The 16,503-nt window shown below is 48.1% G+C and overlaps 1 protein-coding gene across 23 annotated transcripts in view; it reads left to right on the top strand.

The window, feature by feature from the left end:
- Positions 1–16,503, top strand: part of DYSF (dysferlin) — a 228,089-nt gene that overhangs the window by 59,597 nt on the left and 151,989 nt on the right. For all 23 annotated transcript variants that reach the window (XM_081254720.1, XM_081254713.1, XM_081254719.1 and 20 more), the window contains 7 exons: positions 653–781; positions 1,173–1,235; positions 1,908–1,958; positions 4,262–4,292; positions 4,904–5,019; positions 11,778–11,904; positions 15,278–15,381. In XM_081254720.1, coding sequence (XP_081110846.1) covers positions 653–781; positions 1,173–1,235; positions 1,908–1,958; positions 4,262–4,292; positions 4,904–5,019; positions 11,778–11,904; positions 15,278–15,381 — 621 coding nt within the window. The remainder of the gene's footprint in view (positions 1–652; positions 782–1,172; positions 1,236–1,907; positions 1,959–4,261; positions 4,293–4,903; positions 5,020–11,777; positions 11,905–15,277; positions 15,382–16,503) is intronic.

Below are 16,503 nucleotides of genomic sequence, written 5' to 3'. Positions count from 1 at the left end.
GTATATTCTATAGTATCTTATTTTTAAAAGAGTTGATTAATAAAGAAAGAACTGCTGATTAGAAGTTAGAACCAGTAAACATCGAATTTTTTCATGAAAGCTTTAATACTTTAAAATGTATTATTTTAAAATATTTTGCCTAAACTTGGAAGCACACATGTTCCTGAAACCTTCATTTACTGAAAGTTCAATGAAGAAAGCTCTTATTTCTCAGAATATCAGACATTCTGTCTTGCACCTTATACTACATAAGAATAAAGTGGGGTTACATCACTATGTAACTTTGACCTCTGAGGGGATTGTCAGTGAGGAATATTCAAGCCACACAGAAACATCAGCTTCAAGGGGTCTGAGGTGGGGCTGCGCATGAACTGAACGGGGGTGGGATCCTCAGCCCAGCCCTGGGATTTACCGCTGGCAGCTTACTTGGGGGAGCCTGGCAGTTCTTATGTGGAACCATGGGATTTTATAGATGCAAGGGACCTTGGTGGGAAGATATTGTTCTTACAGTGTTCTTCCTAATTCCTTTTTAATACTCGTCCCAAGAGGCCAGCTGTGAGGGTGGTCCCTGAGATTCCTGACTCTCTCGGGCGGGGGGTGGGTGCCTGATGACCTCTCCCTTTTCTTGCTCATGCCCCCTCCTGGCTTTCAGATCAGGGTCCAGGTGATCGAGGGACGCCAGCTGCCGGGAGTGAACATCAAGCCTGTGGTCAAGGTCACTGCAGCTGGGCAGACCAAGCGGACGCGGATCCACAAGGGAAATAGCCCCCTCTTCAACGAGGTGGGAGACCCTGGGTCAGAGCTAGGACCTTGGTGGGAGCACACAGCAGATGCCTGGCAGTTCATTCAGTTTTTGCCTATGGTGCTAGCGTTGGGTGGAGAGCTGTGTCAGTGCCTGAGTCGGTTATCTGAGGAACTGGAGAGAGGGTTCCTGCTCTCACTCCTGCCTTGGGTTCCCCCAGCTTCACATCCCCATCATCCCGTGGGGCCGGCCACCCACCCTGTCCCTGAGGTGACAGCCTCCGTGAGGTCAAATCCCCAGAGCTCGGTGCTGGGCTGAGCCCACTGCTCACTTGTTGTATGGACCAGACCTGGAGGCTGGGTGGTGGCTGTCCCCTCCCGCCCGGGCTCAGCGGGCCTTCATCTGTCCCCCTTTCACCCTGAATCAACAGACTCTTTTCTTCAATGTGTTTGACTCTCCCGCGGAGCTGTTTGACGAACCCATCTTTATCACGGTACGTGGCAGCCCCCGAAGGCCCTCTGTGGGCTCAGCGTGCATGTGTGAGTGTGCGTGAGTGTGTGTGTGTGAGGCACCCACCCCCCACCCGAGCCTGGATGATGGGTAGCAGCTCACAGCCTCGCCCCCGTGGTCACAGGGTTGCCTTCTGAGCTCGGATGCAAGCGGCAGCCGAGTGCGGAGTCCCTGCTGTTCAGGGTCAGGTGCCTTAAGCCAGGGTCCTGAACTAATTCTTGCAGTGGATCTTTGATTTTCATCTTATTTTGTTTGTCTATATGCCTGCTTCTGACAAGATTTTCTTTCTCTGGACCTCAGCTCTTTTTTTCCCCCTTTCCTTTGAAAGGCAGTATAGTTTAGCAGTTAAAAGTGTGGGCTCTTGAGCCAAACTGTCTGGATTCTAGTCCTGCCTATACCGTGTAGGGGTTGTGTGATTCTGTACAGATGATCTCTCTGTGCCTCTATTTCTTCATCTGTAGAATGGGAATAATAATAGTACCTACTCATGGGGTTCTTGTGAGGGTTAAACATTGCTTGGAACAATCTCTGGGATAGAGCAAGTGCTATTGGAGTGTGGGCTGTTATTTTTTAGGAGGGAAGAGGCGTCGGGTTGGTCCCTGCCTGGGTCAACCTTTGCTAGTGAATGAGAGTTTGAATTTGTCTTTCCTTCCAGGTGGTGGACTCCTGTTCCCTCCGGACAGATGCTCTCATTGGGGAGTTCCGGGTAATGGTTTATTTTCTTTGAAAGCAATCAGTTCTTGTTTATCCATGTTAATGGAAGCTCTGTGGATGATGGGCAGGGTTGGTGCTCCAGAGATCCTGTCTATCTTGGTCTGTGTTGGGGAAAATGTAATGAAAAAACAAAACAAGATCTTCTCCTAACCCAGAAATCCTCTCCACAAAGGTAGTAGAGAAAGAAAGCACTTTTGCTATTGAATAAACATTAAACCAGAATATGGTGCTAACACGGACCATCAGCTAAGAGACGGCAAAGACAGAAAGTAATCTTGTATAGAGCCAAGCAGACACAACCCTTTCCATATATGTTCTCAAGATAAACAATAACTAAACAATAACTAGTGCTCGAGTTAGCGGCCTGGATAGTACCCTCAGTCACATGAACACATAGTTCATCCTAAATTTACCTAGTAATTGCGGTGACCATCTGTGTTTGCTAATTGACTTTATCCTCAAGAAAAGACAGAAAGCAAGCTCACATTTTTATGATGGGGGGTAGATTTACAATTCGGTTAAGGTAGGCCCTCCCTTCCCTTTCCCAGAGATGGGAGAGCCTGGAGAAAGGCACTCCTGGATCATAAAGCTGACGAAAGGCTTATTTGGTTTCTAAAAAGGTACATTTCAAAGAGATAGAGAAAGTACTTACGTTAAGTTTTCTAATGAAAATGTTCCGACAGAAAGAGAGGAGAGGGAAATCTCTCCCCTTGTTTCCAACAGGGAGGATTCAGCTTCTTTTTTAAATTCGCATTTGTCCTTACATCTTGGAAAGACAGCGTGGGACCTGAGTTTAGGCAGCCCTCCTCCTAATTCTGACAATCTCGGGCCAGCGTGACCCCCGCGCTCTGTGCCCTGGGCTCACCTGGGTTGGGAGCGGGGTCCAAATGTGGAGTCTGTGGGGATGGGGTGGAGTGGGGTGGGGGGCAGTGGAGGGAGCAGGGGAGGCTGCCCCCTCATTTGTCGCAGACGTGCAGAAGTGAACAGTCCACTGCAGAGGACCTTGAACCAACGGCACAGGATTTAACAGATTACATAGTGTAAAGGCAACTAGTAATGGAGGCCTTCACGAATGGTGTTTTAATGTCATTCTTTTTTTTTTTTTTTTTTTTGCGGTACGCGGGCCTCTCACTGTTGTGGCCTCTCCCGTTGCGGAGCACAGGCTCCGGACGTGCAGGCTCAGTGGCCATGGCTCACGGGCCCAGCCGCTCCGCAGCATGTGGGATCTTCCCAGACCGGGGCACGAACCCGTGTCCCCTGCATTGGCAGGCAGACTCTCAACCACTGCGCCACCAGGGAAGCCCTTAATGTCATTCTTATTGATTTTCTCATTTTGAATCCATAAGCATTTATCAAATGGAAAGAAAAGGCACAGGTTTATTTGACCCTCCTCTTGCTATCCAAATAAAATATGGCCCCTTCTCCAAGAAGTAGTCACAAGATAGAAAACGGAGTCTGTTTTTCTGGAGAAGCAGTTTCTTTAAAAGAATGGGCTTGTGCTGGAGTCATTCTGTAACACTTATGTTACAGGATCTTATGTTTTGAGTCTGTAATCTTGTTATAAGAACCCAAGGGTTAGGTTAAAAAATATTCTTTCTTCTAATTATAAAAGTAATCCATGATTTAAAAGAACTTTGTAGTTTTTGTTTTTTTTTGGTCGGGGTACGTGGGCCTCTCACTGTTGTGGCCTCTCCCGTTGCGGAGCACAGGCTCCAGACGCGCAGGCTCCGCGGCCATGGCTCACGGGCCCAGCCGATCCGCGGCATGTGGGATCTTCCCGGACCGGGGCACGAACCCGTGTCCCCTGCATCGGCAGGCGGACTCTCAACCACTGCGCCACCAGGGAAGCCCCTATAGTTTTTGAGAGCAATTTTAGGGTCATAGCAAGACTGAGTGGAAAGTACAGTTCCCACATACCCCCTCCCCTAGCACATGCATAACCTCTCCTGCCATCAACACCTGACTAATCAGTGATTTTTTTAATAGAAAATTATAAAATATAGGAAAGAATAAAAATAAAATAAAAATCACCCAAATCTGCCACCCAGAGGTAGTACAGTTACCGTTCGGTGTGTTTCCTTTGCTCTGTCTTTTGTATGCAGAGATATACTTTACCAAACTTCGATCAAAATGTATTCCACTTTCTTTCCATGTGATATCAGAAGATGAACATTTCCCCATGTCTCCAAATGTTCTTCAGAACATGATTTTTAATGGGTTGGTATCATGCATCATACTTTATTTAATACTCTGGGGACAAGAGGGTGATGTGCGCCTCCTTCTGTTTGATTTCAGATGGACGTGGGCAGCATCTACCGAGAGCCCCGTGAGTCACCCTCTCCTCCCCTTGGGCAGGTCCTTGCATTTGGGTTCTGGAGGCTGCATGGGGGCACCCATTTGGGATGCTCATCTTTCCTTCTAGGGGATTGTAGAATTAGAGGTGGGGTTTGATCTTGGAGGTGAGGCTGGAGGAATGAAGAGAGGACAGGCTTTCATCTTCTGGGTGAAACAGGCCCCCAGGAAGATTGAACCCTCACGTGGGTCTCAGCTGGCCCAGCTGGAGGGCTAAATCTGGAAGGCCCAAGCAAGAGTTGCTGGGGACTGGGGTGCCTCCAGACGGGATGGGTCATTTGGATGCCAAGTCTAGGATTTCTCTACACCCTGGTCTCTGCTGTGGTCTGGTCACTTCCTGAAGGGGAGGAAAATGGCTGGGGGTCTGGCTTTGGCAGCCTCTGATAGGGGTTTCTGTTAACATTTCTGACTTGGACCCAAATGAACACTCAAGGTACATTTTATTCTAGAATTTGAGTCCTTCCCCCATGTCTGGGTAGACGAGTCCTTCATCTCATCCAATGGAGTCCACCCGGGGCTCCTGGAGGTGGTTACAGACTTGTGTCCTTCCAATTCTGGGATCACCAAGGGTGTTGTCTCTCTTAGGACATGCTTATCTCAGGAAGTGGCTGCTGCTTTCGGACCTGGATGATTTCTCTGCTGGGGCCAGAGGCTACCTGAAAGTGAGCCTTTGTGTGCTGGGGCCTGGAGACGAAGCCCCCGTGAGTACATTTCCTCGTCCCCCTCACAGCACCTCCGCCTGGCCTTGGAGGCACCAAATGAAGAAACAAAAAAACAACTTTAGTTTTTCTGATTTAAAAGAATACATGGCAATTATGAGAAATGTACAACATGTGGAAAAGCATAAATAAAAAGTGAATCACTCATAATTCTACCCATCAGAGAGAACCGTCATTAATACCTTCTTGCATATTCTCCCAGAAGGGTATACGTGTGTATTTTTCTTTTATTTTTTTTTGGTGCAAAAGTGAGATCACTCACTCTGTAATGTATTGTAGTCTGAATTTTATCACCTAAGAATATATCATTATCATCTTTATGGTCAGTAAGTAAAGTTATAAGTTGGAAGTGGTAAGAATGAGGAAGGCTTTCAGAGTTGGGGAAGTATCAGCATCTCTATGTCTGGGGAGAGGAGAGAAGGTTTGGAACAGTTGTTGAGGAACAAGGGGTTAACTAGATACAGACAGAAGGATTTCTTTTTTTATTTTTAAAAAATTAAAAAAATATTTGTTTATTTATTTAATTATGTATTTATTCATTTATATTGGTAACTGTAAGTTTGTTTTCTGTGTCTGTGAGTCTATTTCTGTTTTGTAAATGAGTTCATTTGTATCATTTTCTTTTATATTCCACATATAAGTGGTATCACATTACATTCATCTTTTTCGGTCTGACTTACTTCACTTAGTATGATAATCTCTGGGTCCATCCATGTTGCTGCAAATGGCATTATTTCATTCTTTTTTGATGGTTGAGTAATATTCCAGTGTGTGTGTGTGTGTGTGTGTGTGTGTGTGTATGTATGCACACACACCACAAGACAGAAGGATTTCTGAGCAGATACAAGGGCAGACACTCTGGGCTGGAGGCTTTATGGGAGAGTGACCTCATAATACTCAGTGGCCTGGAAGCAGAAGAGGGGTAAGATGGAGGTGCTGTCAGGTGTGGACAAGGCAGGTGTGGTGGAGGCACAGGACTGAGGTAGCTGATGAGCCTGGCAGGGAGGATGCAAGAAGGCTGGGCATAGAGCTGATGAGGAGGACAAATGAGAGGGAAGGGCTAGGGAACACACACTTATTGAGTGCCTGCTGTGTGCCAAGCTCTGTGTTGGGTGCCTCACTCAGTGTGAGGGGGGTTGGAGGAGGTGGATAGGTTGAAGGCTGTCTTTAGAGAAGGGTCTCAAGGTCAAGGTTTTCCTAAAGGATTTGTTCTGAGTGGCTGGAGGTTTGAGATATGGCCATCCCTCTAGCAGCTACAGGGGAGGGGGATTAAGATGCTGCTGGTGGAGGACAAGGGACTGTGTTGGTGAATAACTTGTCCACGTGGATGTTGATTATCTCATGGGAGAACTGGAAATCAAATATGCAAAAGTGGAGGCAGATACTGAGATCATCAAGGCAGGGTGAGCCAGGAGGAGTGGGAGAGCCAGGAGGGGGGAAGGCAGGTCTCCAGGAGGGCTGGGGAGGTGGAATCCCCAGGGAAAGCCACATGTGATCATGGAGGCAGAGGGCAAGTTCCATGAGGCTCTTAAGGACGAGGATCTGGCTGCTGACGAGAGCTCAAGAAGCCGCTGTGCAAAGGGTTAGGGGAAGGAGAACCCCGGGTGCCGTGCAGGGGCCAGTGGAGCTCAGGTGGACCAGCCCCACCCAAGGGCACCTCCCCTGATCTCTCATCCCGTGTCCCTCTGTAGCCCAGACAGACATTGTGCCTTCCCGCTCCTTTTCCTTCTACGTGGACTCTCTGAATCTATTACCCTTTCCTAAGACACTCTTTCCTCCTCTTCCCATTGATCAGACACTTGTTCTTCCCAGATGAAACCACTTTTCTTGAGACCAACTCAGAGGGAAGCCCCTGTTTTCTGCTTCAGCTCTTTGTGGCTTTCAGGATGGGAGGAGTGGCCATCTTTTTGTTTCCCACAGTAGCTTCTCAACTTCAGCATTGCCTTCTTCTTTTTTTAAAAATTAATTTTATTGGAGTATAGTTGATTTACAATGTTGTGTTAGTTTCTGCTGTGCAGCAAAGTGAATCAGTTATAGATATACATATATCTACTCTTTTTTAGATTCTATTCCCGCATAGGTCATTACAGAGTATTGAGTAGATTTCCCTGTGCTATACAGTGGGTTATTAGTTATCTATGTTATATATAGCAGTGTGTTTATGTCAAACCCAATCTCCCAATTTATACACCCCCACCTTGGTAACCTAAGTTTGTTTTCGACATCTGTGACTCTATTTCTGTTTTGTAAATAGGTTCATTTGTACGATTTTTAAAGATTTCACATATAAGCGATATCATATGATATTTGTCTTTCTCTGTCTGACTTACTTCACTCAGTATAACAATCTCTAAGTCCATCCATGTTGCTGCAGATGGCATTATTTCGTTCTTTTTTATGGCTGAGTAATATTCCATTGTATATATGTACCACATCTTCTTTATCCATTCCTCTGTTGATGGACATTTAGGTTGCTTCCATGTCCCGGCTATTGTAAATACAGCTGCCATGAACATTGGGGTGCATGTATCCTTTCGAATTATGGTTTTCTCTGGATATATGCCCAGGAGTGGGATTTCTGGATCATATGGTAGCTCTATTTTTAGTTTTTTAAGGAACCTCCATACTGTTCTCCATAGTGCCTGCACCAGTTTACATTCCCACCAGCAGTATAGGAGGGTTCCCTTTTCTCCACACCCTCTCTGGCATTTATTGCTTGTAGATTGCCTTCTTCTCTGAAGCCTGCCTCACTGGTTATTTCCCCTGGCCTTCTGGGCTGTTACCTGCCCCTGGCACAGGCAGAGCTGTTGCAGGAGGGTCTTTGCTGGCAGATTCCCATCTTTGCCATTGTTCTGCGGTCTGACCTGTCCTTGCTGATGAGCCATCAACGTCTGATCTTACTTCCTTTCAGACCCTGAGCTTGGAAATTGCTCTCCCTACCAGCTTCTTCCTGCCTCTTTCCCTCCCTCACCCTCAGTGAATGGCAGTTCTTCCTCACTGAGGTTACAGCCCTGACCCCTCTCAGTTTCCCAGCCCATCAACTCCCTCCTGAAGCCTGGCCCCCATCCCCGATCCTCACTCTCACTCTGTGCTCACTAGCTTCTGGGCTCTGCTGCCACACCTCGTGTCCCCCACCCTCCCCACGACATGCTGTCCGCACCACTCCTTGGTCAGCTTTGGTGGCAAAAGTCACCTGGAGTTGCTGTCAACGTCTTCCTTTACTCGGGTGAGGTTTACTCCTTATCCCATCCTCCACAGTGGCTGTTTCCAAAATTTCTGCTCAGGACTTCCCTGGCTGTCCAGTGGTTGGGACTCTGCACTTTCACTGCCGGGGGCATGGGTTCGATCCCTGGTCAGGGAAACTAAGATCCTGCAAGCCACGTGGCACAGCCAAAAAAACTTAAAACAAAACAAAGCAAAACAACTTCCTGGTCTGAAGCTCCAGCTTCGCTCCCCCTTAGAGAGACAGAGCTGCACAGGGGGAGTGATGTGAGTGCTTGAAGCTCCCTGGGCGTCAGCGCGCCTCCCATCTTCCTTCATCTTCCCTCCCTTCCCCACTCCCCATCTCCTTTGCATGTGCTCATGCCCTCCATACCACCCCCGTCTTGTTCTTCCTGTCTCTTCTCTGGCTCCTGCCCTCTGGTCTGTGCCAGACTCCAGATTTCCCGATCTCAAAACACCCTTGCCTTCACCATTTCTCCCCACCCCTCCCCTCCAAGCTGCTTTCATCTTCCTTTCAGCCATCACCAAGGTCACCAAGTTCTTGAGAGCACCCTGTGTCCCTCTTCTCCAGTCCTTTGCCAGCTCACTCCTTCACCTCTTCAGCGTGCTTCCCACCGCCTCCTTCCCTGAACCAGTGGCCTAAGGGTCATCCATTGCGAAGTCCCAGGAGCTCTTCTTTCATTACTCCGCTCTGTTGCTCCACAGCATTTGATTCTGGAGCCCACGTCTTGTTTGAAACTCTCTTCTCCCTTGGCATCTGTGACTCCCCTCATTCTTTGCCTTTTTTTTTTTTTTTTTTTGGAATGGATCCTTCAAATTCAGTGGCTTGATAAAATTCTGCTTGCCTGCATCTTTGCTGTGCCTTTGACATGACATTCAAGGCCCGTGAACATCTGGCCTCAGTCTGATTTTGCAGTGCATCTATCTGTCTATGGAGGAGCCTGTCTCCGTCTACCTGAGGCTCCTAAATCGCTCATCTCCAGCCTGCATCTTCAGAGCTCCAGACGCTCAGTTTCAGTTGCCTGTACCAAAGCACATGAACATGTCCCTTAGACCCCTTTAACTTCACATATAGAAACCCAGTATCATTCACTGCCCACTCCTCATACCTGATTCCCATCCTGTGTTAGGTGACATCTTGGGAAATGGCACTCATCATCCACTTAGTTCCCCAGGCCAGAGCGTCTTTCCTCATCCTTCAGTCCCGCATCTGTCAGTCCACACGCACACAGTTGGCCAGTCTTGTTGGCATGACAACCTCAGTGCATGCGTCTCCTCTCTCTCATCCCAAGACCAGAGTTCAAGGTCAGGCTCCCGTCATATCTTACCTGGGCCTCTATGTGAATGAAGATGTGGGTTCAGCTGCTGTAACTCCAGTTAACCCCACATTACCACCAAAACCATCGTCTTTAAACTCAGGTACAATCATGTGAATCTCCTCTTAAAAAACGGCCAGAGACCCACCCTGCCTCCCAATTACTTTCAGGATGAAGTCCAGAATCCTTAGCATGACATTCAAGGCCCATGAACATTTGGCCTCAGGCTGATTTTGCAGTGCCACTTGCCGGGACGTACTTCCACGGACCCCGTACGGTGGCCACACCAGACAATGTGACCCTTTCCAGAATGCACTTCCATCCTTCTCCCTGCCTTTTCACCTGATGGGATGCCTCCTCTGCCTACCAAAAACCACTTTGTTCTTCAAGACCCAATTCAGATGCCTCTTCCTCCACGAAGCCTGCCTTGCCTTCCAGGGAAACTGATTGGTTTTTCCTTTCGGTCACCACCCCATGTTTTGTTAGTTCAGTTAATGTGTCCATCTTTGTCGCTGAGACTCAGTTTCTTGAGGTCAGCAACAGTATAATAGATATGAACTGTTTTATCTCCCCTCTTGCCTAGTACAGGTCTTGTGCACAGTAGGTGCTCAATCAGTGCTTGTTGTCTAAGGGAATGAGCAGTGTTAAGGACGACTGAAAGCAGAGGAGATGCTCATTTTCTTCAGATGTGAGCTGAGGAAGATCAGTGCAGAACTAATTCCTTCACAAGCACTTGTGTGACACGAGGCATTCTGGGATGGAGAATTTTGCTGCAAAGACTCCGAAGCAGGTTTCTACCTGTGGACTGAGTGAGGATGGTCCAGACAGCTTTCCAAGGACTGGGCTGCTGGGCATGGCCCGATGCCACCTCTCTCCTATCCTCCTGCCACCCCCCTGCCCAAGTGCAGCACGTGGATCTTTTGTTCCTCAAACTGCCAAGTTAGCCCTCGCTCTGCATGAGTTGCTGCCCCTGCCTGGATCCCATCATCCAGGTCTCCAAGCTGGCACATCACCAACACTATTCCCGCCCTCCCCTCAATATAGTTACAAGCCCCCTTGCTCTGCTCTGTCTAAACCCACTGGTTCTGCATCCAGCCTATGTTAACCCTCATCTAGCTTCTCTGTAAAGTGGGGTATCCTAGGGCCTTGCACCCCACAGCATTGGCATCGTCTGGGCATGTGTTAACATACAGAGTCTTGGGCTCCACCCCAGACCTGTTGAACCAGAATCTGCATTTTAGTTGGAGGGTATAGCAGTGGTCTATAAGTCACTGATTCTCCAGTTTCTAATGTATAGCCACATTGGAGACCCACTGCTCATGGGGGTTGCGGTCAGGATTAAATGAGAGAGTGTATACAATCAGTAAATATTGTTTTTATTATTTCTGTTCTAATCATAATACTCAGCACATGCTATTACATTCATTTGCTTAAAGGTCTGCTTTCCCTGTGAAAGGTGAGCACCACGGGGGCAGGACCTCTGTCCACCTTGTTCACTGAGGCAGCCCTCGCCCCTCAGCGTGATGCTGACACTTAGTAGTCACTCAATAGATACTTGTTGGGTGAATGAACAGACGTTACTGAAGACAGTGGCTGGCCTAGACCTCTGTGATGGGTGGAATGGGAAGGAGACTGTAGTTCTTGAGTGCCTGCCGGTGTGCCACGTGCATTTACACGTTATTGAAGTTGATCCTCCCACAGCCCGGGAGGTCAGTGTCATTGTCTCCGCTGTCCAGATGAGGAAGCAGAGTCTCAGGGTAAGGAACCTGTCAGAGATCACAGGCTAGGAAGTGGCAGGGCGAGATCTACCTTTCTTCAAGATGCACCATTTATTTATTTATAAACATGACCTGAGTGGTGCATTTTTGGATTGAGGAATGCTTTTTTAAAAAAAAAATTTATTTATTTATTTAGTTGCAACCAGGTCTTAGTTGCGACAGTTGGTCTCCTTACTTGCGGCTTACCAGCTCCTTAGTTGTGGCATGTGAACTCTTAGTTGCAGCATGCACGTGGGATCTAGTTCTCTGGCCGGGGATCGAACCCAGGCCCCCTGCATTGGGAGCGCAGCAGGGTCTTATCCACTGCGCCACCAGGGAAGTCCCGAGATGCGCCATTTAAGTGTGTTGGTTGAGCTCTCAGAAAAGGAAGGGAAAACACTGTGCTCGAAGGCACATTAAGGAATCATATTTGGTTGTGTTGTAGCTGGAGAGAAAAGACCCCTCTGAAGACAAGGAGGACATTGAAGGCAACCTGCTCAGGCCAACCGGCGTGGCCCTCCGCGGAGCACACTTCTGCCTGAAGGTCTTCAGGGCCGAGGATTTACCGCAGAGTGAGTCTGGTGCCCTCGTTGGGTGACTGTGAGGGGGAACACTGGGCTGGGCTGCCTCAGCTCCCTGGGGGAAGGAGATGGAGGGGCTGGTCCCCTGCTGCCTCTCTGCCTCCCCTTGGCCTTGCTTCCTCACCCCGAGGGTCTCCTAGATCCGTGTCAGCCCAGGTCTCCCTCTGCTCTGCCATCTGGTGAAGGCTCACACCCTCTCTAGGTTTCCCAAGGCTTTTTACTGTTCTTAACAGAAAAACAGTCAGAATTAATGAGAAGTAATACTGATGCTGGTGGAGTCACAGAGACGCAAGAAATCTTGAGAGTACTAGCTGCCCCTGGGCTCCGTTTCAGCATCCACTAGGCCTTGTCTGGCTCTCTGGCCACTCCATGCACCCATTTTCTTGGCTGTCACTTGGGAGTCAGCACCATTTCAACTCTTTGTTCTGCGCTCACGGCTGGATCCCACTGATTTTCTTTCTCTCCTCTAGGAAACCCCAGCCTGAAAATTGGCAGACCCTGGGCTGGGGAAGCAGATGCTGAAATGTTAGAAGGGCTCAATGTTTCCACTCAGTGGAGACACATGGGTGTCTAGTTTGCCTGGGGCTGTCCTGGTTTTAGCATCAGAAGTCCCACATCCCAGAAAGTCCTCACTCCCTGGTAAACTGGGACAGTGGGTCACCCTAGCTGTGGCCATGTCCTCATCATCCCAGGAAGGCCATTGTGGCCACTGCCTGATTTCTCGCAGTGACTAACCCTGTACTAGCCCTACCCTGTGTGCTCAATAAATGTGGGAGAATTATGCAGAATATTCTAAAGCTGTGGGTGTCAACCCAGGCTGCAGTTAAATCATCCTGGGAGATTTAAGGAAGTGCAACTGCCTGGGCCCTTCCTCCAGTGTTTCAGATTGACTTGGTTTGGGGTGGGACTTACACACTGGTAGTTTAAAAATGCTCCCTGGTAGTTCTCTTGCTGCGGGCTATAAGCCACTGTTTTGGAGCATGCATTAGCAGAATTAAGCCAGGCGCTGTCCATAGCAGAGTTCACGAGAACAAGTAGTCGGGGACTACTTGGGTCCCTGTTTACGAGTTTTCCATGAATCTAATTGCTTGAGGGTTTCTGCTTTGACTAATGACACCAATAAATGGGTTCCTTCTGCACAAGTTTAATTGAACCAAAATCATGGGGAAAGCCTTTAAATAAGTAATGGGCATTAAAATACAGGCTTAGAACATTCTGTGTTTGTTGGTTGAAACTATGCCGAAGTGAGGCTGGTGAGCTTCCAAAGGGGGCTGGGGAAATAGAAATGTTTGCTTTGCGCAAGGTAAAGGGGATTATGTTGAATTCTCTGAAATGTTGTTTAAATATAAATAAAAGAAAAATAGATGGGTAAATAGAACATAAATATTTGCTAATTGTTATCTGTTGTATTCATGTAGACATTGGCTAGCATACAATTGTTAACTGTCCCCTCCTCTCGTTTTCTCATTCATAGACATATGTACATTTATACATAACATATATACACATACATACATACACACATCTATCATCTGTAAATACATATGTAAAAAATATGGCTAATTCAGTAAAATATTGGTTTGAAGCAGCATAGATTAAATATTTTTTTTTAAACAGAATTGACTTATTGGTTACCCTCAGGAAAATCACCGTGCTAATGTATGTAAAGGAAAATGTCAAACAGGCGCCAGTAATGGGATATTATTATAACAACTTCCAGTCTTTTTTTTTTAATTAATTTATTTTGGGCTGCATTGGGTCTTCGTTGCTGCGAGCAGGTTTTCTCTAGTTGTGATGAGCGGGGGCTACTCTTTTTCTTTTCTTTTTAACATCTTCATTGGAGTATAATTGCTTTACAATGGCGTGTTAGTTTCTGCTGTATAACAAAGTGAACCAGCTATACATATACATATATCCCCATATCTCCTCCCTCTTGCGTCTCCCTCCCACCCTCCCTATCCCACCCCTCTAGGTGGTCACAAAGCACGGAGCTGATCTCCTTGTGCTGTGCAGCTGCTTCCCACTAGCTATCTGTTTTACGTTCAGTAGTGTATATATGTCAGTGCCACTCTCTCACTTCATCCCAGCCTACCCTTCCCCCTCCCCATGTCCTCAAGTCCATTCTCTGTGTCTTCAGTCCTGTCCTGCCCCTAGGTTCGTCAGAACCATGTTTTTTTTTAGATTCCATATATATGTGTTAGCATACAACATTTGTTTCTCTTTCTGACTTCACTCTGTATGAAAGTCTCTAGGTCCATCCACCTCACTAAAAATAACTCAATTTCATTTCTTCCTATGGCTGGGTAATATTTCATTGTATATATGTGCCACATCTTCTTTATCCATTCATCTGTTGATGGAAGACACTTAACATTGCTTCCATGTCCTGGCTATTGTAAGTAGAGCTTCAGTGAACATTGTGGTACATGACTCTTTTTGAATTATGGTTTTCTCAGGGTATATGCCCAGGAGTGGGATTGCTATTCCCACTATAGTGTGGTAGTTCTATTTTTAGTTTTTTAAGGAACCTCCATACTGTTCTCCATAGTGGTTGTATCAGTTTACATTCCCACCAACAGTGCAAGAGGGTTCCCTTTTCTCCACACCCTCTCCAGCATTTATTATTTGTAGATTTTTTTGATGATGGCCATTCTGACTGGTGTGAGGTGATACCTCATTTTAGTTTTTTTAAAAAGTTTATTTATTTATTTTATTTGATTTATTTATGGCTGCATTGGGTCTTCGTTGCTCCACGTGGGCTTTCCTCTAGTTGCGGCGAGTAGGGGCTACTCTTCGTTGTGGTGTGCAGGCTTATTGCTGTGGCTTCTTTTGTTGTGGAGCACGGGCTCTAGGTGCACGGGCTTCAGTAGCTGTGGCACGCAGGCTCAGTAGTTGTGGCTCATGGGCTCTAGAGCGCAGGCTCAGTAGCTGTGGTGCACGGGCTTAGCTGCTCCGTGGCATGTGGGATCTTCCTGGACCAGGGATCAAACCCATGTCCCCTGCATTGGCAGGTGAATTCTCAACCACTGTGCCACCAGGGAAGTCCCCAACTTCCAGTCTTTTTCCGGATTATTTACTGCTCTTAGCGATGTAGATTTCTAATCAGTCAATCAATCGGACCTGTTCTGAAAGCCTTTGAGAACGGGGCAGGGGACTGAACCAGCTGTTTGGAGCTGGGCAAGGAAGCAGCGCAGTGCCCTCAGGAGCTGCTATTCTGAGATGGTCCTTCCTCCCAGGAGCCCTGGGCTGAGGGGTCATGGCGTCTCTCTCAGGGAGTCCCAGGACTGCAGGGAGACAGGTGGGAAGTGGGGGTTTTGAAGATGGGAGAGTGGGTGGGCAGTGATCAGCATGTCTTTCTCCTCAGTGGACGATGCCGTAATGGACAACGTGAAGCAGATCTTTGGCTTTGAGAGTAACAAGAAGAACTTGGTGGATCCCTTCATGGAAGTCAGCTTTGCGGGGAAAATGGTAAGGGGCAAGTAAACAAGAGGATTTGTGGGAGGGTGACGACTGGGTGTCCCTGTGGATGGGCACTGGATGTGCAGGACAGAGTGAGGCACACACAGTGCCCCCCATCAGAGGCATGTGCACACCGGGGATGGGGGGCTGATTGTGGGACATGGGGTGAGACACGCAGGCCCAGCTCTCTGGGGCTGCCATGCACACGCACGAGGACAGGTCTGCTCAGGTGTGTGAGACAGACACATAGGTGTGGATGGACACGGAGAGGACATATGGACAGTGGATAGATAGAGGAATCTTGGGGAGAAAATTAAGTAGTAGTCAGGAAACCAGATGTGAAGGCACAATGATAGGGAAACTTAAAAACAATGCAGTGAAAACATAATGATTAGTTTTAAAAAGTTGTGGCGGGAGTTGGGCAGACTCCTTTCGGCCACACTGGTGGGGGCCCTAGGGATCATGTGCCTCTCTTCCTTCCTGCCCAGAGGCAGGGCTGTTGCTCCAGTCCCTCTTGATTTCTGCCTGGGCCCACCTTAGGGATGGCTTTGCCCACTTTCCAGGCTCTCCCTCGAAGCCTCAGCCACTCCCAGGGTTCAGCCATCACCTCTCCACAGAGGAATCCACAGCTCTGTTTAACTCTGACCCCTCTCTTCAGACACAGACCTCCCCATGCCTCTTCAAGTCTCTATATTCTGCCCCTCCAGCCCTTTAAAGGAGTCATCTGCTGCCCCAAACCGCCCCACTTCCAGAAGCCGCCATCCTAATCAGGTACCACCATCAAAGGCAGAAAATGTGGGCCTGCCTTGATGCGTCCCAATTTTTTTTTTTTTTTTTTTGCGGTACGCGGGCCTCTCACTGCTGTGGCCTCTCCCGTTGCGGAGCACAGGCTCCGGACGTGCAGGCTCAGCGGCCATGGCCCACGGGCCCAGCCGCTCCACGGCATGTGGGATCTTCCCGGACCGGGGCACGAACCCGCGTCCCCCGCATCGGCAGGCGGACTCTCAACCACTGCACCACCAGGGAAGCCCCGTCCCACTTTTTTTGAGCTCCCGACATCAAACCTGCCACCCCTAGCTCTTGCCTTCAAAAATCCCAGGGCCCTTTCCTGTCTCTATGCCCCTAGTCACT

This window comes from Mesoplodon bidens (assembly GCF_964165515.1).
Source record: "Mesoplodon bidens genome assembly, chromosome: 14".
Classification (NCBI taxonomy): Eukaryota; Metazoa; Chordata; class Mammalia; order Artiodactyla; family Ziphiidae; genus Mesoplodon; species Mesoplodon bidens.
The sequence above is the reverse complement of the archived record's forward strand: the minus strand, read 5'-3'. Positions and strand labels throughout refer to the sequence as shown.